The 27,545-nt window shown below is 47.4% G+C and overlaps 1 protein-coding gene across 1 annotated transcript in view; it reads left to right on the top strand.

The window, feature by feature from the left end:
* Window positions 1-27,545, top strand: part of DNER (delta/notch like EGF repeat containing) — a 263,137-nt gene that overhangs the window by 131,582 nt on the left and 104,010 nt on the right. The window contains exon 5 of the mRNA XM_066345902.1: window positions 11,530-11,675. Within this exon, the coding sequence (XP_066201999.1) occupies window positions 11,530-11,675 (146 nt within the window). The remainder of the gene's footprint in view (window positions 1-11,529; window positions 11,676-27,545) is intronic.

The following is a 27,545-nucleotide window of genomic DNA, read 5'->3' as shown; positions in this document are numbered from 1 at the left end:
GAGATATTGAAGGGAAGGAGCTGATAGACACATTCTTCCTGTGTCAGGTCCCTACGGAAATACATGCATTTTAACTCAGCAGAAAATAAGTCATCCATACAGCAGTTTCTCTGCCTGGCCTGTCAGACATCTGGAGGAGTTGCTGAGCCCCCCGGGATCTTTGGTCACACCCCCAGAGATTCAGGTTCACTGGGTCAGGTTAGAGCCGAAATAGCCTTTTACAAGATGAACTCGGTAGGTCGTTCCGACCCACTGCCGAGTCTAGGCATTTGGGAGCCCGGCAGGAGAGCGGCCTGAGCGGTGGGGATTTTCTGAAGCACCAGACAGTACAGCAGATAGGTAAGGCTGCCTCCGAGCACCTGGAGGACTGGGGCCGAGGCTGTGACTGCACTTGGGAGGCGACTGCTAACCTGGACTAGAAAGAGCCCGGGCAGTCGGGCTGGAGATCTCCATCAGCCTCTGCATACTTCCCTGTTTCTGTCTCTCAAATCACAGCGCGCCCCTGGGGCTCCATTGCAGCACGTGGGCCAGTTCTATTTTTAGTGCAGTAAGTACCTGCGCTGGAAGACGGGTGCCATGCAGAACGGAAGGAACACACGCATCTCAAATTAGAAAGCTCACCGATCACTTGTAAATTCAGGTGACTTCTCTTTATACGACCTTATAGTTACTGGACACCCTTGTCGGTGGCCACTTGGTTTTTGAATCAAAGCAGAGCAAAAAGATGCCTTTGAACAAGGGCAGTCGACAGAGTGTGTTCACAGTGCCTGCAACAGCCAGGAAGGTTAATGTGTTAATCAACAGCTTTTCACGTTAGCTCGTCTGAAGGCCCGATTCTCCGACTCCCTAACGTTATCCGTGGCCCAGTTTGCTGTGCCTGTGAAAATCTCCCGTTATCCTCACATCAACATGGAGAAGCGGAGAATTGTCTTGGCATTGATAGTAGTGCAATTAATCAGGATGCATTCATTGGGTATTAATGACTGGATGTGGTGGGTAATCGTATCTGAGCTCCACAGGAATTTAGCAATTGATTGACTGACTAGTATTTGATGAGTTGAAACTGTCCTAATGGGAGATTAAGTGATACAATCCCAACTGATTATGAAAAGGCGATCAAATGGACGCTGAAAAAGAGGTTAAATAAATGAAGAATTTCCACTGAATATTCTGTGTGAGCCAACAAAATTTGGAAAGAAAGTACAAATTAATTTTCACTTTCTACCAATGGGAACTGGCATTAAAAAATGTGTCCAATTAAGGATGTGGTTTCCACTTGCCATGAGAAAGGTTTTTTCTTTATTTCCTAAATGGATATTACTTAATGTCAGAATTAACCACATAAAGAGATTTTGTTTCAGAAAAAGGATTTTATAATTTGAATAGTATAAATTATATTGGCCAGTGTCTCTTGTATTAATTTCTGATTATCTGTTGTTTTTTTTTTTAAATGTCTCTTAATTGTATGAATTAAAGCCAGGCCTCACTTATTCACACGCAGAGGTATTTTATAACTCTAGGCACAGCCTTGCTGTTTAGAGAACTTAGGCATGAATTATTCAAAATGGCAGATAAGAAAATTCATATTATTATGACTGTGTGGTGGAATTTTATTTGGATGCTATTTTTAAATTCTAGCAATCTCTTCTTAAAAGTAGCAATAACTTTTAAAATTCCACATCAGAGGTGTGACATGAGAGGAAGTGAGCTAGGGGACTCTCTAAGTGACCTTCCAGCTTGCACCCAGCATTGCTGTTCTCTCAGGGGACATACCTTCCCGAAAATCTCCTTAGACCTGCACAAGTCAAGATCTAGTTGTGTCCCACTTTAAACAAGGGCTCGTTTTTTTTATATTGCTGTTGACGTCAGTGATGGTGATGATGATGGTGAGGGTGGTGGAGATGATGGTGGTGATCATGGTGATGATGATGGTGATGATGGTGGTGGTGGTGATGACAATGGTGATGATGGTTGCTGTCAGTATAATGTTTGTGTCCCTCCCAAATTTCTATGTTGAAATCATAACCCCCGATGTAATGGTATTTGGAGGTAGAGCCTTCGGTAGGTAATTAGGATGAGATTAGATCATGAGGTTGAAACCCCCATTATGGGATTAGTTCTCTTATAAGGAGAGGAAGGGACCAGAGCTTGTCTCCTCCACATGAGGGTAGAGCCAAAAAGGCAGCTGTCTGTAGACCCGGATGAGGGTCCTCACCAAGAATTCGACTGTTGCTCTCAGACTTGCAGCCCCCAGAGCTGTAGGAAGTAAGGAGTGGTTGTTGAAGCCACCCAGCATGTAGTATTCTGTCACAGCTACCTGCACTGACCGAGGGAGTGCTGCTGGTGGTGATGCCGGTGGTGGTGATGGTGGTGACGACTTACAGGGTCCTTACTCCATGCTTCCTGAATTAATGCTTTGTCCATGTTAAGACCTTTAACCATAACAACCACCATGGGGAATAGGTGACAACAGTATCTCTATTTCAGAGAGAAGGGATCCAAGGCATCAAGGGTGTGACCAGCTCTCCAAAGTCACACAGCTGGTTAGGACTCAGACCATCTGGTGGCAGAGCCTGGAACGCTCTCCCGTTAGACTCCTGACAGCGCGTGGGCCTGGGTGCTTATTTTAGCATTCACTGTAAAGCCGCTCATCAGGACATTGTGGACAATGACCTACTTCTGGAATTCGAAACGCACACTATACGCAGAATACATAAAACAGATCAGATTACAGCCTATACCTACCTTAAATGTGTACATTTAGGATGTCCCCGTATGATAAGAGGAAGGCCATTAGCTACTTTTCCCCAGCTGGTGCTCCATACCCTCCCACGCCTCTACTGTCCGATTCGAGGGGAGCCCCGTTACTGGCCAGCCTGCTTTGTAAAAGCTGAGGAAGAGCAAGGAGAGGAGGAGGTGATGGAGTTGGTGTCCCGTGAGTTTGTGACACGAAGTCATCGCTGACTGCTGATTCCTTCAGAGGCCAGCGGCAGAGGGGTGACTGTGGCCCACGAGAAGGAGTTCTATGGGATCCTGTTGCACGCAGGTATAAGGCACTGTCTAAGCCACTGTCATGGAGAGAGCTCACATGCAGTGGATGACACAAGTGCCAAGTTAAGTGCTGTCTCATGTCACCATCTGGAGGGAGCAGGCCCGGGCCTGAGAGGGCGCTCTGCACCCTTCAAGCCCGGATTCCACCTCCGGATCCCAGCCTGCTGCCAGTGCTGCCGCTGTCACCGTCGCTTCACCGTGTGAGCCGGTGGGAGGGGGAAGGGCTCGTGTTCAGTCTTCTTACATGCCCGGTGTGCCACGTGGCCTGTCGCAGAGTCCCCGAAAAGAAGACCATGCTCTTTAGCTGGTGGCCCCGTTCCCAGCAAAATCTCCCAATTCTCTTATCAAAGGAATGTAAGAAGAATGGATACCAACTAGCAGCTACCCCCACGTTCACATACTCAAGTCTTACCTAGGATGAATAACTTAGTCTCTTATTAATGGAGAAAGGACTGTGGTAGGGCAAACCCCTTGAACACCCACCAGGCACCGTCCGTAGTTATTACAATATTATTGACTACATTGCCTCATACAAAAGAATGTTGAATGTAAACTGTAATTGAAAAATAAAATTGAAACAATAAAAATAAAAATTGAACAAAAATATTGCATTCTGGGCTGGCAGCCATTTACTGTGGGAAGAGATACTTCTTTTGGACATATGTAGGAGCTCAGACTAAGAGCTCTCAGTCTGAACTTTTTGGTTCATTTTTTTTTTTTTTTTAAGCGACTGTGTTGATACCAAATTTGCAGTTTTCCCTGCTGGGTGAGCAGGCAGAGGGCGCTGTTGAGATGCCAGAGGTGGGGAGTAGTTTTTTAAGGGCCATGAGTCTAACAGCAAGATTTGCTGAGGAAATAGTCAGTCATTCTATATTCAGGTGGTAGCAAGTAGATTGTATTTTTTCCCTATTACCTCTTACTACCATCTTTATAATTTTTTTTTTTTTTACTTGAGAGAAAATGATATTACAGTTGACCCTTGAATAACCCAAGCGCTGGGCGTGCTGACCCCTCATGCAGTTAAAAGTCTGTGTATAACTTTTGACACCCTCTAAAACTTCAGTCGTCCCTCGGTATCCACGGGGGATTAGATTCAGGAACCCCCGTGGATAACCGAATTCACGAATGCTCAAGTCTCTTACATAAAATGCCGTGGAATAAGGCATACAGCCGGCCCTCCAAACCCAGAGATTCCCAACTGTGGACGTGAAGCCCAGGAGTACAGAGGGCCGGCTGTCTACTTCCTGAAATCCGTCCTCATGTAAGCAGACCCACGCTGTTCAAATCCATGTTGTTCAGGGCTCAGCTGTACTTACCGTGTACTTGTCCTGGTCACTCGGCCAGGCATGACCGACCCGATGATTTAGATAAGCGGCAATGAGACAGGTGTCGGACTGCTGCTGTCATGTGCCATCCTGTCTTTCCATTGAGAAAGACACTTGGCCATCCCTGACTCTGAAACCCCCAGGGAGGGAGGTATTCTGTATACCAGGGGCCAAGTTCTCCAAAAAGCAATTTACTGCCTTAAGCATCAAAACCTAAAAGCAAGCAAGTAGGCAACAACTATAAAATCCAGCCTTTACCTGGATATTTAAACAAAGATTTGTTTTGAAAAGGTCACAAGACCTTAAGTGACGTCCTGGGGGTGTGGGTGTGGCCAGGCAGTTTGTCCAGAGAGTGAGCCCTCACTGTGTTTAGTGCACGAGTGTAGGGACAGCTTTCTCCGGGCTCATTCCATTTTTCTCTTTAACTCCCGGTCGGTCGGCATTCTGCAAGTGTGTGATGCCGGGGCGCTGAGTTCTCTACAAAGTGGGGGCGCATTAGTAAGCCTTGTTTGTGTCATGCTGCCCTGGACGTGGTCTGGATTCAGGCTCCCTCCCTGCATCAAGCCTGTTTTTTTTGTTTTTGTTTTGTGCCTCTGACTTGACATTGTCAAAAGATGATTTATTTCTCAGGCTTTGCTTCCCAAACCACAAGTATTGAGTCACAAATCCACTGGGATCAGAACAGCTTATTAACCTCCATCCCACCTTCTAAAGAGTCAGCACAGACACGTCAGCCACGCCATCCCTGCGTCTGTGGGACGAGATGTGGGCGTGGGGAGCACGTGCCCACCCCATGCCCAAGTTCATGTGAAGACCCCGCGTCTCCAGCCGTGCTGGAATCTGCGATATTTCAGACCTTCCGTGCCCACCTCTTCCAGCCGCGGGACTCCCCCGACTGGGGATGGTTTTTATAGGTTATAGGTTTGTGTCGAATGTCTCGCTGGTTTAATCGGAAGACTTGGCAGTCCGATTCCAACACCTACTGCTCAGGTATTTGCAGCCAGGATTTTTATTTGGCACGTAGGCTTTCCCTTTAACAGGAAAGAAAATGGTCTTTAGCCAGACCACTGAAGTGAGAGATGCAAATCTCATTTGCTTTTAATCCCAATGAGGTATTAACGACAAAGTCCATTTAAGACTCTTTAGTGTTAATATTAAAGAAGACAAGTGGTAAAATCAACAGCTAATGGCCTGGAGCCAGCCATCTCTGCTCTGACGCTTGACCACACCACTGCATTCCGGAGATAATGACTGGACCCTACTCCGGGCTCTCAACTTCTCATCGGCCCCAGGGGAGGCGAGCTTGGCCCAGTCAGTTTTAAAAGCACTGGAATGATGGCGGAACATTTTATTACTGTGTTAATGAGCACGGTTTGGGGTGTGGGCCAGGCAGAGTGCTTGTATGTGAGTTAGGGGTGTGGGGACACAGGGCAGGAGGGTCGGGAAGAGGGAGAAGGAAACCCCACTTGCTTTTGTCATCGTGACTAGTTACTTGAGAGTGTTAACAGATCCCTGGATAATCTTTGGAGAAAGTTTGCCTTCATTACAGTTTTAAAGCTCACTAGGGAAACCACCCCATTGTGTAGCAAGTAGAAGGGGGCTCTCAAGCCGTATGGTCCCCCTCCCTCCCTCCCTCTTCTCTTCCTTTCCTTCTGAATGTAGACTTGAACTGTATAGAGTCTTTGAGACATTGTTTCTCCGTGTGGACCACAGTCCCCCACTTGTAATTCTTTATGTCCTTTGTGTTGCAGAAGTCTTATCTTTCCTTGTCTGTCCCATGATGGAAAAATCATACAGGCATTTCTGTTTTATTTTTTTCAGTATGATTCATTATGGTCTGATAACAATGCAAGACTCAGTTTTTATTGGCCTGTGAAGCTTGTTTCTGGGCCCTGTTTCTCTCTTCCCTTCCCTTCCCTTCCCTTCCCAAGTCCAGTTTCCATGTCCCATTGATTTAATGCCTCCATATTTAGATGAGACCCAAATTTAAATCTTTAGCCCTGAGGTTTATAACTACATATGTCTGATGTCCGACCACCAACTTGACTGCTCTATTCCGGGAGGGGTCTCATCAGCGTCTCAGATTTTTTTTAATTTTTAAAAAATTTTAATTATTTATTCATTTTAGAGAAGAGAAACAGAGAGACAGAGAGAGAGAGAGAGAGAGAGAGAGAGAGTAAGAGAGAGATGAGGGGAGAAGCAGGAAGCATCAACTCCCATATGTGCCTTGGCCGGGAAAACCCAGGGTTTTGAACCGGTGACCTCAGCGTTCTAAGTCGAGGCTTGATCCACTGCGCCACCACAGGCCAGGCTCGCGTCTCAGTTTTGATAGGTTCACAGTAGGGATCTTGATTCATGTGCCTGCCACCGCAGCCCACAAAGTTGTTTACCCGCCACCTGTGTATGCCTTCCTCCCATTCCACATCTGGTCTGTACAAAAGTCTTCTGGTTCGTCCTCCACAATGAATCCTTTCAGAAAGCATTGTGTTATTCCCCTGTTTAAAACTCCTCAGTGCATTTTCATTGCATGGACTCCGAATCTCTACTAAGCTTCACACGGTCCCATGTGATCAGACCCCTCCTGCCTCTCTAGCCCCATCAAAGTGCAGACCATGGACACACTGACCTCTTCATCCATCTGACACACTGACCTTGTCCCTGTCTCAGCCCTCAGGGTCCAACCTGAAAGCTGCCTCCTCCCTGGAGCTCAGTAAATACCTGCTGAATGTCGAATGAAGGAGCCCAACTCTCCCTCCATCCCTGTTCCGTTCCCGCCCCCGCCCCCCCCGCCCCCCCCCCGCCCCCGCTCCCCCCCCCCGCCCCCCCCCGCCCCCGCTCCCCCCCCCGCCCCCCCCGCCCCCGCTCCCCCCCCCGCCCCCCCCCGCCCCCCCCCCCCCCCCGCCCCCCCCCCCCCCCCCCCCCCCGCCCCCGCTCCCCCCCCTCGCCCTCGCCCTCTGTCCCGCGCCGCTTCACTCACGCAGAGCGCACGTCTGTCCATATCAGGTGACTCAGCATATCAGCCTCATCATCAGAATCACGGGCTTGGCCTCTGCGCCATCTTGATTTAAACAAATGTTTGTCCATGACAATTTTAAAAGAACTCTCATTTTACCTGTGTTGTGGTTGCAATGAGGAACACAAGGTGCTGAAAAATGGGAAGATGTAACAAAAAGGTGTCAGAATCCATGACACGTTCAATGGGAAGCCTTCACTCTTTCCTCCGTTTCTGCTTTGCTTATTTTTCCATTTCCTTTCCTCCTGTCTCACGTGGCTTCTAGCCTATGATATGGTTTTCTTTTTTTCCTTTTCCCTGCCTCATCTTACTTCCTCCCTCTCTCTCTCACCTTCCTTCTTTCTTTTATACATCTCCTCTATTTCCCTTTCCTGCTTTTCATTTAAATCAGGTTTTAGTTGGAGCAACTTCTTAGCCTCCTATGTGACACCAGCTGTGTGGTTTTGTGAAAAGACCATAGAAAATGTAGAAGTTGACAAAGCCCACTGTAAACGTCTCCATAAACAGACCCAGAGTGTCATACTGGGTCCTGCTGGGCTAGATTTTGTGTCCAGTTCCTCAGTTGACCTGTGGATCTTAGAATCCTGAATATGAGGGGAAGCTTTTCCGTCTAGTCCCGGATCAGGAGTTATGTTGTACATATTGATATCATACCATTAAGGAAGAGCAAAATAGTCATCAGGGGCCGAATTTGCTCTGCATTTCTTTTAAGTGGGTTAGCTGTGTCCGTTGCTTTGAATAGTGTCAAAAAAAATCACTCTGGCTTTCCAACAGCTCTTGAATAACCAACCACATTTCAAGCTCCCAAGAACTTTTTCTTTTGAAAGATGAATTCTGTTTCATTTCCGGCTCTTCCTGCTGCCCCTCCGTAAAGGGCACACAGTTCCTGACCCTGGCATGTGGGATTTCCTGAGGGCTGCTTGGCTCTGCCCCCACTGCAGGTTGATGAGAGTTAAATCGGACAGGATTGCTTTTCATTATGAGGGACTCCAAGCATTTTCCCTTAGACAGGATCAAAGGGAGGTGCAAACCACTCACCGAAATGAGACTCTGACCTGGAAGGAGCCGCCAGGCACCGTTCTCGTTCTCGTGGTGTGAACAGTACATGGCCAAAAGTAACAGGCTTCTCCTGTTGACTCACTCTGGGAGATTAGGCGACATAATTAGGAATTACATAGGAGTTGTGACACACTGTTGCAAAGATTGATTTCTTTAATCATTTACTAAAAGGATTTTAGGGCCAACATACTCACAGTCTTATTAAGCAAATACAGCTAGTGCAGAAACCTTTATCAGAGTTGTGTCCACAAACTTCTGAGACCCACGACAAGGAGGGAATATAAATACTGTCTAAATAATCACAGGGTCGCCAGGACTTTAAAAAACTAGGCGTGTACAGTGTGCTTTCAGAGGCTCATCTAGGTGCCTGTAATTCAAGGTGAGCATTACTTTAATAATAATAGTACTTGCATGACTTAAATTAGTTTTTCTATAAGACCAGTGGTTCTTAACCGGAAGCATGTTGGACTGAGGGAGGAAGCTTTTTTTTTCCCCCAAATACATACCTGCCAGGGACCCATCCCAGACTACTGATTCTGGATCATTTGTATTGCAGCCTGGAAATATATACTTGGAAAAGGTCCCCACAAAATCATGAAGCTTCTGGTTTCAAAGCAGTCTGAGGACCACTACTCTGGACTGAACGCTGGTGTGGCAGAAGCCAAGGACAACTTGTCTGTGTAACCGTAGCATTTAATATGGTTCCTGGTTTGCAGATGTGAGCTCAGTACCTGGTCACCGAGGGGGTGGAAGCAGATTATCTATATTTTTAACTGCTCATTCATTTGAACCTGTCCCGGCTAAGTGAATTTAATAGCCGAATAGAATTTTAAAAATAAACTTTGGGAGGAGGTCTCTTCTAGAAAATTACAAAGCCTTATGTGGTCTAAATGCGTAGTAAGTAGACAGATGATATAAATCTTAATCACAGGTGAAGGCAAAGAACATAGCGGGGGGGTATAAAAACCACTTTTACAATTACTGGCATCTAATTTGCCTATGTTATTTTAGATGTAAAAGTGTCTTTTCAAATTATAACTCTGGTAGCATCCCTCGACAGACGGGAAATAGTGGCGGCATTTCCCTGGCAAGCCTAATCAGAAATTGATAAGGGGTTATTTCTGTAGTAAACTGGAATTTGTGCATTCAAACAATTGCTGTTCTTCCATGTTGGATGACATGACATTCTGGAAACTCCTGTCTGGGACTTGCCTTTGCTGCTCTGTCACCTGTGTGCCTGTCACCTGACTCTCTGCTTGCCACCTGTCCGAGACTTATCCCTTGTCACCAAAGAAGCTTTGGTAAAGGTGGAACGTTGAGAAACCATCCAACGCATAGACTAGCGAGGGACCTGTATGTGACGGTGTATACGGAGCGCAGGTGGACAGGCTGAGCTCAGAGGGGCTGGGATCTGAGGGGACACTCACGAATCAGGGGAGAGCTGAACGAGGAGTGGAAGCAAGAGGAGTATTCCAGACCAAGGGGGCGTCGTGGGAACATCACAGAGTGGGAGTGAGCAGGGCCGAGCAAGGTGGCTGGGAGGAGGGGTGCGGTGACGGCTCAGGGCGGGGCCCTGATGGGGGACATAGAAAACTCTAAGGGGAGGTGCTTTCGCCTAATCCGTCCTGTTCTTTCTGTCCTAAAGCCAGTTTTCCCTAAAGTTTCCAGTGGGAACCCTCAGGAAGAAAGCAGCTAGTCTCTGTGGCTGTAAAAGATTATACTTTCCTGAGTCAGACCCGCCGTGCTGGTCTCTCCGAGACACCGAGAGACACCGGTCTCCTAATTGCAGACTGGAAGCTGAGGCGTGTCTCTGCTGACTGCTGACCTGTGTTAATATCCTGTCACGACCTTGACGCTTGAGAACTGAGTCAGACCTTGCGCTCTGTTTTGAACCTGTCTTCTGCCTGTGAAGTTGATCCCCTGCGTTAATGTGAGACTTTGCACTTTGCAAGTTCCTGGTCTCCAGATGTTCCTCAGAGCATGAGGAGTAGGTGGCCACATTGTCTCACTGCCTGGGACAGTCTCGCTTTATGCCTGTGTCCAATTGTGATTATAAAAAGCACTCTGTTTTGATCTTAAAAGAGTCCCGTTTTTGATTATAAATTCTATGATTACCCTAAGTTGGGGCTGTTATCCTTACTTGACATGTGAGAGAGAGAGTTGGGGCGCAGAGAGGCTTGACTCTCTAGAATCATCTTCACCACCTTGTCCTGAGCGCTTTTTGTGGGTAAATGAAGGCATCTGCTTCTGGGTCATGGCAGTGTTCATTATAAGTTGTTTCTTTGGAAATTAGAAATTGTACATACAGAAATGAATCTTCTTATTAGAAAAAGAGACACTCAGTGAAAGAAGTATATCACCGTTACAAACTACTTACAGTACTTCTTTTCTTATTCCAGTTGGACGCTATATTTATTTTGTATTTATTGCTACTCACTATCTGTAAATAGCCATGCTGGACAAAGATCACGGAACGAACAATAACTGTGACACATTGTTGACACTGCAGTTAACATTCCTCTGTGATTGGCCCTGTGTTATTAGATAGTTAAAACCACATAACTTAAGTTGATATTATGTAGCCGGACTGGTGATCAAGTAAGATAGTCTCTGATAAACCCAACACAGAACACGGGGGGCCGTACTGCATGACCACCCGTGAAGGGGCTGGCGCTGGGGGTCGGCCTTAGGCGTATTTGGTGCTGTGACGGCCCCATAGCCACCATGCAGGTGGCTTCCTGGGAGATGATGGGTTTAAATCAGAGAGGTTGAATCCTAACATGTTAGAGCAGGGGTGGACTTGAGGAAAAGTGGCCCTCCGAGGGCAAGGGCAGGAGCAAAGCCGAGGGGTCTAAGGACCGACGTGGCTGGCCGCTGCCCTTTGACAGCCTTCGGTGTTTCTCATGGCACGTGGGGAGAGCCTGGGGTCTGAGCGGCTGCAGCGTGCGCTTTGTCCTTCTGCCGAACTTAACGCATTTCGTTTTGTTCGCCAGACTTGAATGCTGCCGAAACTCAACCCACAGTCTTGTAAACAGGATGTTGGTAAAACTTCACCTTCCCTCTCGCCCCGTTTCCTTTTAGGTTTTGTGAATGATTCTGTTACCAAGTCTATTGTGGCTTTGCGCTTGACTCTGGTGGTGAAGACCAGCGCCTGTGTTCCGGACGAGGGCCGAGCCAACGGCGTGGAGTGTTCAGGGAAAGGAAGGTGTGCCACGAAGCCGTCAGAGGTAAGGGGGCGCTGGGCAGCGTTAAATACGTGTGTTTATATAGATGCATTTTGAAACTCCCCCCACTTCTGGTTTCAGTTATACATTAGTATGCAACATACAGATACGTCCATCTCCGTATGACTTTTAAAGTAATCATGGTGAGTCGTGCGGGACTGGCCCTTCTGGCTTGGGTATGACGTGAGGATTTAGTGAGAAGCCGCCATCCTATCCGGGAGCAGAGTCAGGAGAAACGGAAGAGAGAAGAGGGAAGCAGGGAGCCATCTGTCTCCGGTTAGCGCATGACTCCCTCCTTAGACGTTGCATTCCCCTCGCGCTAGTCACCGTGGCCCGCCGGAGCGAGAACGAGAGAAGGGCCGGAGAGGAGGCAGGGACCAGACGGCTGACGTCGTTTTGGACCTCTGTGGACCGGCGCCATCAACACTACTACGGAAGGCCTGAGTCTTATCCCCGCCCTCCCTTTCTTTCTGTAGCTCAGGTCCCCGGGGCGGGGAGAAGGGGTCACAGACAGGGGCGGAGGGCGGTGCCCCTGCTTGTGTTCTGGGTAGTGACGGGCTCCAGGAGTCAGACCGTCAAGGCAGTAGTGGCCACTGAGGCCACTCGCCACCCGTCTAGGGCTGCCTGGAGGTGCTGGCAGATGGACTCCGGGCCCCACCTGGGTGTGTGCCAGGAGAGGGAGACTCTGCTCTTGCCAGGGGCCTGGTCCCCGGGGACACAGCTGCTCCTCCTACCACTTGTGTTTCTGTGTCCGGCCTCCTGGCCTCCGTGTTCCTCTCCCCGGTCCTCGCCCGTTCCCACCAGAGTTCACGTTAGGTGAAAATGAGTCCGCAATAGACGAAAAGGGAGATTGGTTTTAGACCCGCTTTCAGGGAAGCACCGGTCAGTTGTAAGTGGTGACGCCTCCTTGTGGTAATGTCACAGTGTCAGTTATCGGTGGCGTGAACTCAGACAGGTGGAAGGAATGGGGTCACTGACACTGGGGATGTTGGAAGCGTTGCTCACGTCACCTTGGAAAACCCGTGACCTGAGTGTATTTTAGGTGTAATATTGCAGTGGCCCAAAGATACCATCTTTCTGTAAGGGGGGGGGCAGAATGTGATTGGAACCCAAGAAAGCAGCAGGAATAGTAATTTCTGCTCGATCTTATAAAAGCAACACAAATGTAAACCAAAGCCAGAAACGACCCCCCCTGGGGCGGAGACCATCGTGCCTGGTGTAAAGTCAGGAGACAGAACCAGAGGGGTCCTTCCCAGAGCCGAGCCTGCCCTGTGGGGCCGTTTTCCTTGGTCTCGGCCAGTTTGGACCCAAGCGCTTTCTCTCTGGAGGAGAGGCTTCATTTACCAACTTACTTAATGGGGAAAAAAGGAAGGCACACTAGTTAATGTTCTTCTGCGACAGCCAAGGTTAGGGTTCCATAACTTGAGAAGAAATGAGGAAACAGTGAGGCTGCAAAGAGGGGACACCTGAGTCTCCCCCACATTTATTCTTACTATTCCCAGCGAACGATTATGGGGCCCGATGAGCCCTCAGAACGATCATATTGGCGAAAGAGAAGTGTCTTTACCAAGGGGCAGAGAGCTGTTCTCAGAATTTTGGACCGGCAGAGGAAAAGAGATTCCCTGTGAACTTTCTTTTATAATGGATGAGCCCTCTGGGGAAACTTTCCAGCCATAAAGTAGTTATGTTATCCTAAAGCATCTTGTCACAGGCAGGCTGCCCTCACGGGGTGGGGGGTCTCACCGTCACGAGAGCTCTGGCTAAGAGCCTCTGCCTGGCGGTTTAGAAACGACTCATCCACAAGGCAGTGGAAGTGTTTCTTTAGCACCTGGCAGGTAGCTTGGGAAACCTCGCCAAAGCGCTTTGTGCTTTGCGGTCCATGAAAAAGTGACTCAGAAGCCTTCGTGAGGAACCCGTGCTGATCTGAGCAGATCACTGCCGAGGAAACGTGGTGCCATTGTGGCCACTGCTCCTTTGAAAAGCTCTGCGTGCCTCTCGCCCCGAGATGACACCTCCTCTCTCTGCTGCCACCTCCCAGCTCCACACAAGTCACTTCTAGAGCACGGGGCCTCTGCTGTTGTTGATTCGGTCAATGCACACATGTGTCTTCAGTGAACATAAAGAAATCGTGGCCAGTCCTCTTATCTGAGCCATTATAATTATCCCTGGTAACTAGGAGCAAAGGATTCCAGCGGTTGGCAAACTGCGGCTCGCGAGCCACATGCGGCTCTTTGGCCCCTTGAGTGTGGCCCTTCCACAAAATACCACGTGCGGGTGCTACCTCGATAAGGAATGTACCTCCCTATATAGTTTAAGTTTAAAAAATTTGGCTCTCAAAAGACATTTTAGTCGTTGTACTGTTGATATTTGGCTCTGTTGACTAATGAGTTTGCTGACCAAGGGATTAGGCTATTACCTTGTCCATTGATAGGGCCACCATGATGTTATCATGGAGACGCTCGTCCAGACGCCAGTCCTACAGTTCGCAAAAAGATGGTGGGAGTTCAAGTACCACAGGCAGGAGTGGGGACGGAGAGGTGGTTCATCTTTTCTGTGTCTTCTTGAGTTCCAGATGCTTCTTGTGATTGCTGTTGTTTGCTAATGAGAAAAGACTGTTATCATCAAGTTTGCTTCTTTTTACTCTTTCCTAAAATGAGAAGTTACACAGTCCAACCTTCCAATCAATGAAAGAAACCACTCTATAGTACAAACAGGAAAGGCTGTGCGGTGGATTTAATTTTTATTATTTACAATCATTTTTATACCTTTTCATTAGGTCATCCATCCTAATAAAAGCCGTTCTGTTATTACCCCACCCCTCTCATTCCGTAGTGGGACTCATTCCGTTTCAGACGCACTTTGGCTAGAGGATGCTTCACCGTCCCGAGTTGATGGGGGGTTTGTGACAGAGCCTCAGCTTGCTGGTCTTAGATGTCTCAGCGTCTCGGGAAGGTCTTGTTAAGTGTTGGCTATAGCACTGTAAGGAGCTCTCTATTTTTGAATACTGTTTTTCTTACAAGGGTTGACTCTGATGTCTTCTTTTTCTTATAAAAAATTTGGACTGTTGGCCACTACTTCTCTTCTCTTTGAACTTTGTCACTAAGGTTGGCTGCTGCCTATTTGATGATTCCTTAATTATCTGAAAGGTATGTCAGGGAGTTACATTGGTTCTTTTGCTCTGCTGTGAGCCTTAGTCTTCTTTAGCTCCAATTGGATTCCATGGACCCTGTCTCTCAGACCTGTGTATTAGTCAGGGTACGTCAGAGAAACAGAACCAATAAGAATTATATATACATCAATAATATTCTATAAGACTATAATATACATATATATGTATATATAATTTACATATATGTGATTTATATATATATAATTTATTTTAAGGAACTGGCTCATTGTGGATCCACTCATTGCAGAGTCTCAGTGAGTTCAAAATTTGATTGGGGAGAGGCTGGCGGGCTAAAGACTGAAGAAAGAGTTGCAGTCAAGTCCAAAGGCTGTCTTCTGGTGAGCCAGGAAGAGCTGATGTTGCAGGTGAAGTCCAAACACTGTTGGGAGAATTCCCCCTCGCTCGGGGGAGATCAGCCTTTTGTTCTACTCAGGCCTTCGCCCACCCTCGTTATGCTAGGCAATTTGCTTCACTCCAAGTCCACTGACTTAAATGTAAGTCTCATTTTTTTTTTTTTTTCCATTTTTCTGAAGCTGGAAACAGGGAGAGACAGTCAGACAGACTCCCGCATGCGCCCAACCGGGATCCACCCGGCACGCCCACCAGGGGTGGTGCTCTGCCCCCCAGGGGGCGATGCTCTGCCCATCCTGGGCGTCGCCATATTGCGACCAGAGCCACTCTAGCGCCTGAGGCAGAGGCCACAGAGCCATCCCCAGCGCCCGGGCCATCTTTGCTCCAATGGAGCCTTGGCTGCGGGAGGGGAAGAGAGAGACAAAGAGGAAAGCGCGGCGGAGGGGTGGAGAAGCAAATGGGCGCTTCTCCTATGTGCCCTGGCCGGGAATCAAACCCGGGTCCTCCGCACGCTAGGCCGACGCTCTACTGCTGAGCCAACCGGCCAGGGCAATGTAAGTCTCATTTGAAAGCCCCCTTACTCATGTTTGCTCAAATATCTAGGCACCGTGGCCCAACCAAGTTGGCTTGTAAAATTAACCACCACAAATTTTTCTCTATTTTCTCTTCAGTTCGTTGCCACTCCCTTTCTCCTCAGCTGCCTCCCTTGCCCACAGAATCAAAGGAGTAGTTTTAAAAATTGATTTGCCTAAGACTCACCTGAGGCCCTTGACAACAAGTCATATTCCATGCTCTTCACTCAGGATGTGATGGCTTCTGTTTGACAGCCTGGTGATTCTGATGCAAAAATAGACTGTGGACCATAATTCTGGAAACAGAGGTCTCAGGGGCGGTGCTTGTCATCTTCCCATGCTTGCTGGGTCCCTGAAGCAAATATCCAACATCCTTTTCATTCAAGGATTTTACTGTTAATAAATTCAAGGTCACATGGAATTAATAAAAAAGGAGATAAATGCTGGTAAGTGATATAATGGTTCAATACGTATACCCAAACTCTCTTATTTCTTGGCCCTGGTTTATATCGATAGATACGTGAGGTCAGGCCTCCATTTGCAGAAGATTCCTTAGCAAGCTCTCTAGCCCCTGTCTTAGGAATTCGTTGTTGAGGCAGTTTGGATGGAACGCCCCGTTAGGTCAGGCAGCAGCAGCGCACCGGAGGGCAGGCATGGCTGTCACCTTCCTTCAACCGTCACTTTTCTCGGAGCAGATTCTTTTAGCGTGAACGTAAAAGCCCACATGGGACCTTGATAAGGGGCAGTGGCCTGTGATGCTGTGAGGAAGAGATGGGGTGGGGGTGGGGGGGCTGCAGAGGGGGCCCCGTCAGAGAATCACAGGGCACAAGGTCTGCCCTGCGCCCCCGCACCCAGGGCTGCCCTGGACGGCGCTGTGTGCAGCCCCTGACCACAGTTCCGTTCCGCGGGGCGGGGTCAGACCCCTGCGGTCCTGCTGCACTGTGGGGTTCTCCTGGAAGTGGGTATGAGACCCAGAGAGGGAGGGCAGAGTGGACTCGCAGGTGGGAAGGTACTGGGGGGGCCTGGCCAGGGGCATTAAATCAGACAAGACTCATTTAGCCTATGGAGTTGTTGTAGAAGGGTGGTGTGGGCGCCTTTCTCTTGACTGACTACATAGCTTATTCATAATTCACTACAGGCTTTTGAGCCCGAGAACAGATGCTCTGGAGGTAACCAAGGTGTCTGAGATATGCGTGTTGGCTTGTAAGAGATGGGTGATCTCTCCGACAGATTTTACTTGTAGCAACTGCCTTGTGCACCTTGTAGAGAAAAAGTACTTTTATGAACAATAACAAATAAAATAATGATGATCAGAAACATCACCACAGAGATCCTAAGAGTTAAGTGCAGCCAAGCTGTCACCTTTCTGAGGCATAAAAAATAAGCCCGTCTAGAATTTCACTGATTGGTCTGAATTACAGTTCTTGCTATTAATGTGCTTAAAAAGCCATCGCTGGCTTTTATGTTGTATATAGAACGGGACGATCACATCGCCGCCTGTGCAAAACTATGACAACATATAGAAGCCATTTATTATAAACTATTTAAAGAAACAATTTTAAAATGCTGTCCCAAAGGATGGATGTTTCGTCATGTCTCTGTTCAGCACTGGCGTTTTCCAGAAGGTTGAAATACCTCCCCCCATGCTGACAGACAGTTGTGGAGCCACTGTCACTTGGTAGCCCCCCAAATATATTACAGTGAGGATTATATCACTGGGGACATTTCTAGGGTCACAGGATTTAGGGTGGACGATGATTTTGGAAACCTCTCTACCTATTTTCAACACCTGAAAACCAGGGTCTAAGAGAGATTTAAGTTATTTGCCCAAAGCCCAGGAGCTAATCCGTGGTAGGGACAGGACAAGAATGAAGGGAGATTTCTGGTTATTTCTTTTGATTAATAAACCCATTGCATGGTAACAAAAATTATGCCTTTTTAATGAAAAGTAACTATGTCTTTTCAAAGCAAAGAAGTTTAGTGAGAAGCCTGGCATTGCTTTCATTTTTTTGTAAATCTCCTTAATATCTGGCTTCCGAGAAGACAGCTGGGTTTTTACACTTGCTTCTAAAATCGATCTATTGTGAAGCATTGTTTTGGTTGAAGTGTAGGGAGAAAATCAGTCTCACACAGACATTCCGTTGGAAACAGGAGAAGCGTTTTTAATAGCCTTTTCAGATAATTGAGTATCTTGAAAATACTATGAAACTCGACAAGCGGCAGATTCATAAAGGTTAATTGAATGTGGAATCTGAAACCATATCAATGATCTCTTGCACTCTGTTACATTAAAATCCGTTGGGCTGCTTCGCATATTGCATCTTCTACCAGTGAATGGTTTTTATAATATCGCACACTGGCCATTTGGAGAGTAATGGAGTTGCACAGAGCTTCCAAATGTTGACACATTTCATTACACATATAACAACAACAACAACAAAACCCCACATCATGATGAATATCATCACCAATCTCATCCAAAAAAGTCTTTAAGTCTTGGAAGGGGGTCTGTCAAGTTCATGATGAAAGATAGAAGTTTTCCAAAATACCAATTTTTCCTTGAAGGCTTTTTTAAAGCTCAAATTTTACCCCTGACAACAAAAACTGTTGGTTGTTTTCCTTGAAGTGACAGGCTCACTTGGCTCATTTGAGAGAAGCCATCTGCCGAATTGCCAAGTCCGAATAACCATAGTTTGCCTGTTAGTCGTTCTTTCGAGGACAAAGGTGTTCCACGAAAAACGGGGGAGTTCGGTCATGACTCAGGACGGCACGTGTGTTTGCTGAGACAACCCTGGGACTTTGGGGAGCAGCAGCAGTGCTTTCTGCACCCCTCCTGTTTTGTCAGCCAGAATCTGAAAGAGATGTGCAGGGGCTGAGACGTCATAACATTTTCATGTCCACTGCTCCATCGGGGACGTTCTCAGTGAAAGTGGCCCTCCCCCTCGCACCCGCAACCTGTCCGTTCACCATAGTTGCAGGCTCTTTAGATGGTAAAGAGAAGCCAGGGAACGGAGGGGTCGCCTTGCAGGTCGGCTGCCTCCCTGGGGAGGAGGCTGGAGGATTCGGGCCAGATCTTGCCATTGGGAGGACAGCGGTGGGGGTGTGTGGGAAGTTGGGGTACAGGGACAGGGAGGGGTCTGGGTCACCAGCCTGCCCTGCCCTTTGGGGAAGTGTGGCCCGAATGGAGGGAGAGAGTGGGATGGCACTCTGAGTGGGAAACTCGGTCAAAAGGGGAGTTTTTGCTTCTAGAGCAGAGGATTTTTGTTGTTGTTGTTTGTTGTATTTTTTGTTTAGTTCTGTGTTGATTCTTGCCATCCTAGCGTGTCTAAAGTGGTATATCTCATTGTGGCTTTGAGTTGCATTTTCCTAATGACTAATAATGTTGATCAGACAGCAACTTTTGTTGTTGTCTAAAAACTCCCATTATATACTTTATGTGTTTGGAAAAAAACCATTTTGAATTTTTCCATCAGAACTGAGGTCATATCACCCTTGTGCCGATGACAGGAGGCGCAATCCTGGTTACAGGGAGAGAAGTCATGGCAGACAACACGTGGTCCAGGTGCTTGGGGCAGCAGCTCCTGGGAGTCGAGATTGCTCTGCGTCTGCAGGGAGACAGGTGCTTCCGCTCACCTGAGCCTCCGTGACTGCCGGGCCAGGCGAGGTCGGCGCTGGGGTACCTACTTCGTCCTAGCTTACCCTGCGCCTGGCATCCATCTGGAGGCGTGGTGCATTCCTAGGGAATGTGAGGTAGGGCGGAGACAGAGGAGATGCAGCCCTAACATTGAAACTGGCCAGGAACCCATCACCTCCGTGGGGAAGGGGCAGGGCGGGCTTCACCCCAACACCCGCCGCACTGCCACGAGCCATTGTAAAGGTTCCTCCCTTCAGATCGCCTTTTCCTTGTATGGCGAGAATAATCCCGAGAAACTTGACCCCTACCTCCATGTCTGTTACTGCTCAGCAGGCAAGCAGGAACTCATCCTGTACGCAACTTCCTTTGACATAATGGGCATTTTTGAGGCGGTGGTCAGCATTTAATTGGGCCACGGGCATTAATCCTTTCCACGTTCACACTGGAGGAGAAATTGTCGTTTGATGAGAATTCCGCAGTTGAACAGGGTATTTCCAAGTCACTAAGGGATAAAGAATCCGACCCCCGAAGGGAACAAGAAAGCTCCCCTGGACCACAGCAGCTGCTCAGTGATGGGTAAACGGAGCAAGGGTATCACAGGCCCTCTTAGACGGCTGCCGTGGGCACAGCCGGTCCTCCCTGTGTGACCGTGCTTGTGTTCCACAGATTCTGAGCAGAAAACCCGAGCTGTGTCTCAGCCTCAGACAGAGGTGACTATGTGCTATGTGCAGTGGGGCATCATTTAACACGTGTGTGTGGGAAGAAGGGCACAGAGGACCCCGGTGTGACAGTCAGCAGAGGCCGCAGCAAACATGGAATGTTCCAGAGCTGCCCAGAAGTCAAAGGTCAGCTCATTATGTAGGACATCCGAACTGTCCCTTCCACGTCTGTTTTAGCACAGTCACAGTATTTTGTCAGGAGACGGGGAAAATGAAGCCCCGTGTGTGGAAGACATACATGTTGGCAGCAGCCTATCCAATAGCGTTTATACGTTCCATAAATAATTATGCACGTCAGTCAGCGTCTTATAGCGACAGGAAAACTTGGACAATTTGCTTTTTCTCTCTTCATTCGATCTCCACGTTATAAGTCGATGAGTAAGTGCTTTCCCTGGCTTCACTAGCAGGTTTTTGGTTTTTCTTTCCTACTAACTTCTTTGATTTCTTTACATGCTTTCTTTGTTGCAGATTACCTTGGTCCCTTTTCTTCTTTAAAATTCTCTGCTCACGTTTTGATTTAGTATACATCTAAGTCATGGCGAGCAAGGTCAAATAGGGTAGTCACCGTCAAATGGTGTCAGTAACAGGGAATTGAACAAAGTTTTATATATATATATATATATATATATATATATATATATATATATATATATATATATATATATAGCAAATGAAACAGTGTTAAAAGAAGGAGTTATGTATCAGGAAAGTACCAGTTGGAGTGACATTGGAAGCAGTCTGCTCAGGAAGTTTCGTGGGGTCTGGAATGGAAAAAGCCTTCAGCAAAATGAGTGGCAAAGGCCACGGTGAGCTTGGACTTTGGTTAGGTTAAGGGGTGGGCAGGCCCACAGTCCAAGGTCACAGACGGTGGGCGCTGAGGCGAGAATCTGCCCGCTCTCCTTCAAGCTTGAATTACTTTCATTGATTTTTCAATCAAAGCTTGCTTCTCTCTATTTTTAGGGTTTCTCTACACAAGGAAGATTGGAGGGGATAAAAAAAGATATGTTTTGAGAGCTAAAGTCATAAGCAGCAGCTATATTTGACTTTTGTCTGCAGGGCTTTTTTTGGGTTGCTAAAATAAGTAAAAATGTAAGAAGTGTGGGCTTCCATATTTAGATTAGTATCATATTATACTTACATTTTCTACCATAACAACAGTTCATTTTGCAATTTAGTCAAATATACCCCATTAAATTTTGCTTGGTTTAAATTGCCTGGATGCTACTGAGACATCAGTTTTATGGCTGTATCTGGGTAGAATTTCTTCACTGGAATTACTGAACGGGGATATTGAGACTCTCGGGAGTTAAATGACATGATTTCAGTTAGGATTGAAATTGTACAATTTGATATTAGTGCCATAGGTGCTAACTTTTAGTTTTGTTGAGATCAGTCAGAAGCATATGAAGGCCTTATTATTATTATTATTATTATTATTATTATTATTATTTTGTATTTTTCTGAAGCTGGAAACAGGGAGGCAGTCAGACAGACTCCCGCATGCGCCCGACCGGGATCCACCCGGCACGCCCACCAGGGGGCGATGCTCTGCCCATCCGGGGCGTCGCTCTGTTGCGACCAGAGCCACTCTAGCGCCTGAGGCAGAGGCCATGGAGCCATCCTTAGCACCTGGGCCATCTTTGCTCCAATGGAGCCTTGACTGCGGGAGGGGAAGAGAGAGACAGAGAGGAAGGAGAGGGGGAGGGGTGGAGAAGCAGATGGGCGCCTCTCCTGTGTGCCCTGGCCGGGAATCGAACCCAGGACTTCTGCACACCAGGCCGACACTCTACCACTGAGCCAACCGGCCAGAGCAAGGCCTTATTATTTTTGTCATCACATTGGAGAGAGAATTCAGGGCTACGACAAATATCTCTGTTTAAAGATAGCTTGTTCCCGGACATGGTTCAGACAATGTCACTGTGGCTTCCACACTTGTACAGACCATCCAGAAGAAGTCTGAGGCTTTGTGGCTCCGTGGAGGCCAGTGGACACTGGGGCAGATCAGGGGTCAAGATCTGACTCTGGTACATCCTAAAAATGCATCACGTAATTTTCCCCGTCTCTCCATCCAATGACGGGAGTGACAAGAGCTGTGACACGTGCAAACCCAAGGTCTAACCCAGGTCCGTGGAGGTGCTGGAATACTCCTAATGGAATTTGAAATCAGATCATATGTGCGGAAGCGTTTTGTAAAGAGCATTACAAATTACAGGTGGCACTTGTCATGTGCAAACCACCGGAAATGGCATCTATAGCCGCCATCAAGAGCCACCTTTCTTCCTGTGGCCCTTGTTGCACTTGGCATGCCAACCCTGTTGTCCTTGGAAGAGCTTCTCATCGACTTCCTTTGGATTACCCAGGAAAGCTTCTGGCCCTCACAACTGATTATAACTGGCTTTAATAGAAACCACTTGGGACTAGACTCATGTTTCATTTCCTTCTCAGAGTTCTAATTTTAAAAGATAATTGTTGGGAGAAAGTTGATACTCAAATGTCTGAATCTGAGTCACTAGCATATGCTCTATATACTGGCATTTGTGTGTGTGTTGTTTTTAAGGTCTGTGCTCTGACAGGAGTTGGTGCCATTGGCCACAGAAATGGGCAATTAGCTGTTTGCCTTAAATCTTACCCATGGTGCCCTGGCCGGTTGGCTCAGTGGTAGAGCGTCAGCCTGGTGTGTGGATGTCTTGGGTTAATTCTCGGTCGAGGTGCACAGGAGAAACGACCATCTGCTTCTCCACTCACACCCCCTCTCACTTCTCTCTCTCTTCTCCTCCCCTCCTGCAGTCATGGCTTGATTAGAGTGAGTTGGCCTTGAGTGCTGAGGATGGCTCCATGGCCTCCGTCTCAGGTGCTAAAAAGATGGCTCTGGTTGCAATGGGGCAAGGGCCCCAGATGGGCAGAGCATCATCCCCTAGTTGGCTTGCCAGGTGAATCCTGGTTGGGGTGCATGTGGGAGCCTGTCTCTACCTCCCTCCTCTCACTAAAAAAAAAAAAAAAAAAAAAAAAAAAAAAGTTCTTACCCATGATTTTGAAGGATTGCTCAACTAAATGTAATTTTAATTTTGTAGTCCAAGGATAAAATTGTTGACAAATACCAATCATAGCGGGTAATGCTCATGAACATATAATTGTTTTCCAAGAAGGATCGCCATAGAAAAATCTTCTAAAAAACGGCAAAACCATAGTTACCAGTTAGCAGTAGCACTAGAAGATAATAATAATAAAAAAAGTTTTATTATGAAGGTATTTATTTCTGAACTGAAAATTAAAAAAAAAAACTTCTAAAAAATAAAAGTAACTTGACATTGGTCCGGTTGGGTTGCCCGTACTTTGGGACCGAAGGCGGTGGCTGGGGGTGCTTGCTTGGTGTAAGATTCAAGGACACAGTATTTAGGAAGGTCCCTGCATCCCACATTTCCCTGACACATCAGGCTGGCGGGATGCCTGTAATCCTGCTATTTGAGCTTCATTCCTACGGTAATTATAGCATGATTTCCTATTTAAATGCAAATAGCCCTAAAGAGGTATCCCATTAAGGTGTTATCTGTCATTGAGACTGGAACAAGGTAGTAAGTAGTTCAGTCAGGGGTTGATTTCAGTAGGAAAGAGACTAGTAGATGATTCTAGAAGGCAGGTGCCTCCTGAACGTGTTGGGTCTGAGAACAGGGACCCGGGATGGGGGAGGTGAGACTTATCAAATCTGTGAGGACACCTGAGCCCTGGGTTGGGTTTACCTGTCTCCCTGGTTTAGAAGCAGGGGAGGCTGGTGGCGTCTGAGCCACTCTGAGACAGAGGCTGTGCCAAAGAAACAAAACTACTTCTTATTTTAGAGGAGTCTGAGAAGCCCTCGAAGAAGTGTTCTTCCGGTGGCATAAATGACCTTGACTGAGCCCATTCCACAGCCGAAGCCCTGAGAGAAAATTTGGGCCAGCTCATAGAATCTTTATTTTCTTTCAGTACAGGTGCAGCTAAAAATGACAATTATGCAAAAAAATTATGCTCCGCAGGGCTGGATGTGTCAGCCTTTGTTAGCACTGGGGCCCGTGAACGAGGGAGGGGGACTCAGGTTCCCTCCCAGCCCTGACACGGGTCTGTGGGAGCTCCAGGACTCCCACCCCCCACAGCCCCTGATGGGGGGGGGGCAGACATTACAGCATCCTAATGATGGGGATAGGGGGGCTCTAGGGAATTAGGGAATTTGGCATGACTTTCTGTTTATTCTAAATAAAGAACCTGTAAAAAACCAACCACTCAGTTTCCCACCTTCCAGTGTAGGGAAAAGCCTCGTCCTTCCCTGCTGTGCGTGTCTTTGTCCGGTGGGTTTCCTCTACCTTTGCAGGGAACACTTCACTTCTGATACTTGTGGTCACCAGACATGTTGAGGTTCCTCCCCACTCCACCCAGCAGTTCTCAGACACAAGCTGGGTGCCCCACGATTTAACAGAATCCTCACCCTGTCTGGAGACAGCGTGGCGTTCCGGAGGTTCTGTCGCCTGCTTTCTCGTCAGCTGGCTATAGACTGGAGGTTCCCACCACGCCTGGGCTTCCACGGTTCCTCCTGGGTTTGGTGATTTTGCTAGTCACTCAAGAACTCAGGGCAATACTTCTTACATTTACCAGTTTATTAAAGAATATGATAGAGGATGCAGGTGAACAGCCAGGTGAGGAGGTGAATGGGTGAGGTCAGGAAGGGTTCTGAGCGAAGGAATTTGCACACCTGTGAGGTATGGGCATGTTACCGCCCAGTGTTTGCCGGGCTGGAAGCTCACAGAACCCTACACCACTGAGATCTTTCGAGAAGCTTCCTCATGTAGGCGTGAGCGATTATGAGCTCCATTTCCAGCCCCCCTCCCTTTCTGGAGGATGGGGGTAGGGCTGAACATTCCAAGCCTCCAGCCAGGAGCCCATATGGAGTCACCCTATTAGAACAAAAGCCACTCCCGTCATCCAGGAAATCCCAAGGGATTTAGGAGCTGCGTGTCAGGAACCAAGTGGTGGAACGAAGGGTGCTCTTAGTGCTCTCCTCACTTAGGACGTGACAGGGTTTCTGCAGCTTTGTATCTGTGGGGCAAGTACCCTTGTATCCTGTTCCGAGAGTCATATGTGAATTAGGAAAGAAACTACAAGCATCAGAGAGGTTAAAATATGGTAGAGTAAGAACGATTTTGAAAGGCAGATATAAGCAGTATTAATGCTCTTACATCTCAAATTTGTATGCAGATTTTCTCCCTTACTCAGAAGTGGAAGACTAAAGTATTATCCTGTTGGGTGAATGAGCTGTAAAATCTGTATTTTCTGTTTTTTTCTCATTCTTATTAAAGATGGCCACTGCTCTCACGTGGTGATGCCCTCACATGGTACAGCTAATTGCCCTTCATGCTTGGGAAGGGGCTTGGTTATGCTAATGTGTACTGGAGGAGGGGCTGCCGCGCCAGAAGGTTTTAAAAGGTGGAGCTAGGAGGACATTTTGAGAGAGAGAAAGCACGTTCTTGTAGAGAGAGAGAGGAGGAGACCACATTGTTCCAGGGCAGAGAGGCCGCGGCGGAGGAGAAGAGGCAGCCAAAGATGGCGGAGTGCTGAGGGAGAAGTCAGTTTGTGTAGGAGAAGGAGACGGGGAACTGAGATGAACAAGACTGGTGGGGCCTTTGAGTCTCGGAAAACTGGAAAGATTCTCCTGGTCGTGGAACCGGAGGAACGTGCGAGTGGGTTTTGGCGCCCCGTGTGTTTGTTTTTTACTCGTTGGCTGGTACGAGTCTAGAATAAAGGAAAACGGTCCACCAGGTTTTGGGCACCACTGTTTCTTTTTTTTTTTTTTTCTTCCATTTTTCTGAAGCTGGAAACGGGGAGAGACAGTCAGACAGACTCCCGCATGCGCCCGACCGGGATCCACCCGGCACGCCCACCATGGGGCGACGCTCTGCCCACCAGGGGGCGATGCTCTGCCCCTCCTGGGCGTCGCCATGTTGCGACCAGAGCCACTCTAGCGCCTGGGGCAGAGGCCACAGAGCCATCCCCAGCGCCTGGGCCATCTTTGCTCCAATGGAGCCTTGGCTGCGGGAGGGGAAGAGAGAGACAGAGAGGAAAGTGCGGCGGAGGGGTGGAGAAGCAAATGGGCGCTTCTCCTGTGTGCCCTGGCCGGGAATCGAACCCGGGTCCTCCGCACGCTAGGCCGACGCTCTACCGCTGAGCCAACCGGCCAGGGCTGGGCACCACTGTTTCTTTACGATCGATCCGAATTAAATGAGAACCTAAACCAGCGTGGGCCAGGCGGCTGTGATGGTGGCCGCGGCTACTGGCCTTGCATATCCAAAAGAATATTATACATTAATGGAAAAAAGTATGACAGCAAGGAAGATTTACCTGTCTGAGAACTTCCCTCTTACCACCTCTGAGTTAGATATTTGGATGAGTTAATTTTGGAAATTATAATGAGTCTTTTCTAAGTCCCCTGACACTCATTTACTAGATATAACCTGCCCTTTGTTCAATATTACAATGATGAAGGCAACAGACATTTATAGAGATAAAATTTAATTAAAACGAATGATAGGACCTTCCCACCTCTGCTGGTGTTATTTCAATTTGTGTGGGTATAAATTCAATAAAGTAAGAAAAGCATTGATTAGCTCAAGGACCTTATATAAATAAAAATCTTTCCCAGTAAAATAAAAAGATAGTTCATTTTCCCCCTCCAGATACTGAAGAAATGTCTTCAGTCCAAGTACAGAGTATCAGAGATGATATAATCAAGCCAAACAAACCTCTTGGAATTTAGGCTGTGATATACGAATAACCTGGATTTATGTGCACATTCTTATTTTAATAGGAAGACAGGGGCTGAATAATTGCATTCATTCTCCATAAGGAAGGCTGAATTGGTCCCTTAGATCAACTTTATGTTGCGGTTCACTTCCTTGTTTATTTACAAGCTCTCTTTGAATTGGAGTTGAGGCTATTCACAAAGGTATATAAACTATAAAATAATCTATTTGGAGGAAAAGAAATGTGAAGACTCAGGCAGAGGAGTTATCAGTGCAATAGCAAAGTAAGTCTGGGTCCACGTTATAACTGTTCACAGGAAGACCGCAATTCCAGCTGAGCATGGGACTCAGGAGCTCACACCCTGTGGGGCAAGTGTTGTTGAATATCTGTTTTTAGATCTTTCAACAGTTAAAACTTTAAAATCACAACATAAATAATAGCAGCTGTGGGTACCAGCGCCATCTCCTTTTATTTTTATTTTATTGTTGAGGTGAGGTCCAACAGGAAACAAAGTAATACATAATATCAACTATTAGCCAAGGTCAAGGAGGTTGAAGAACCAAGAATAAGATCTCAGCCAGCAAGGCAGGGTTTCCTCTTACTGTGGTTCACTCTTGGTTTTGTGTGTGTGTGTGTACAGGGCAAGTCCTAGAATCAGATTAC

Source organism: Saccopteryx leptura, chromosome 7 (assembly GCF_036850995.1).
Source record: "Saccopteryx leptura isolate mSacLep1 chromosome 7, mSacLep1_pri_phased_curated, whole genome shotgun sequence".
NCBI classification, from domain to species: Eukaryota; Metazoa; Chordata; class Mammalia; order Chiroptera; family Emballonuridae; genus Saccopteryx; species Saccopteryx leptura.
The sequence above is the reverse complement of the archived record's forward strand: the minus strand, read 5'-3'. Positions and strand labels throughout refer to the sequence as shown.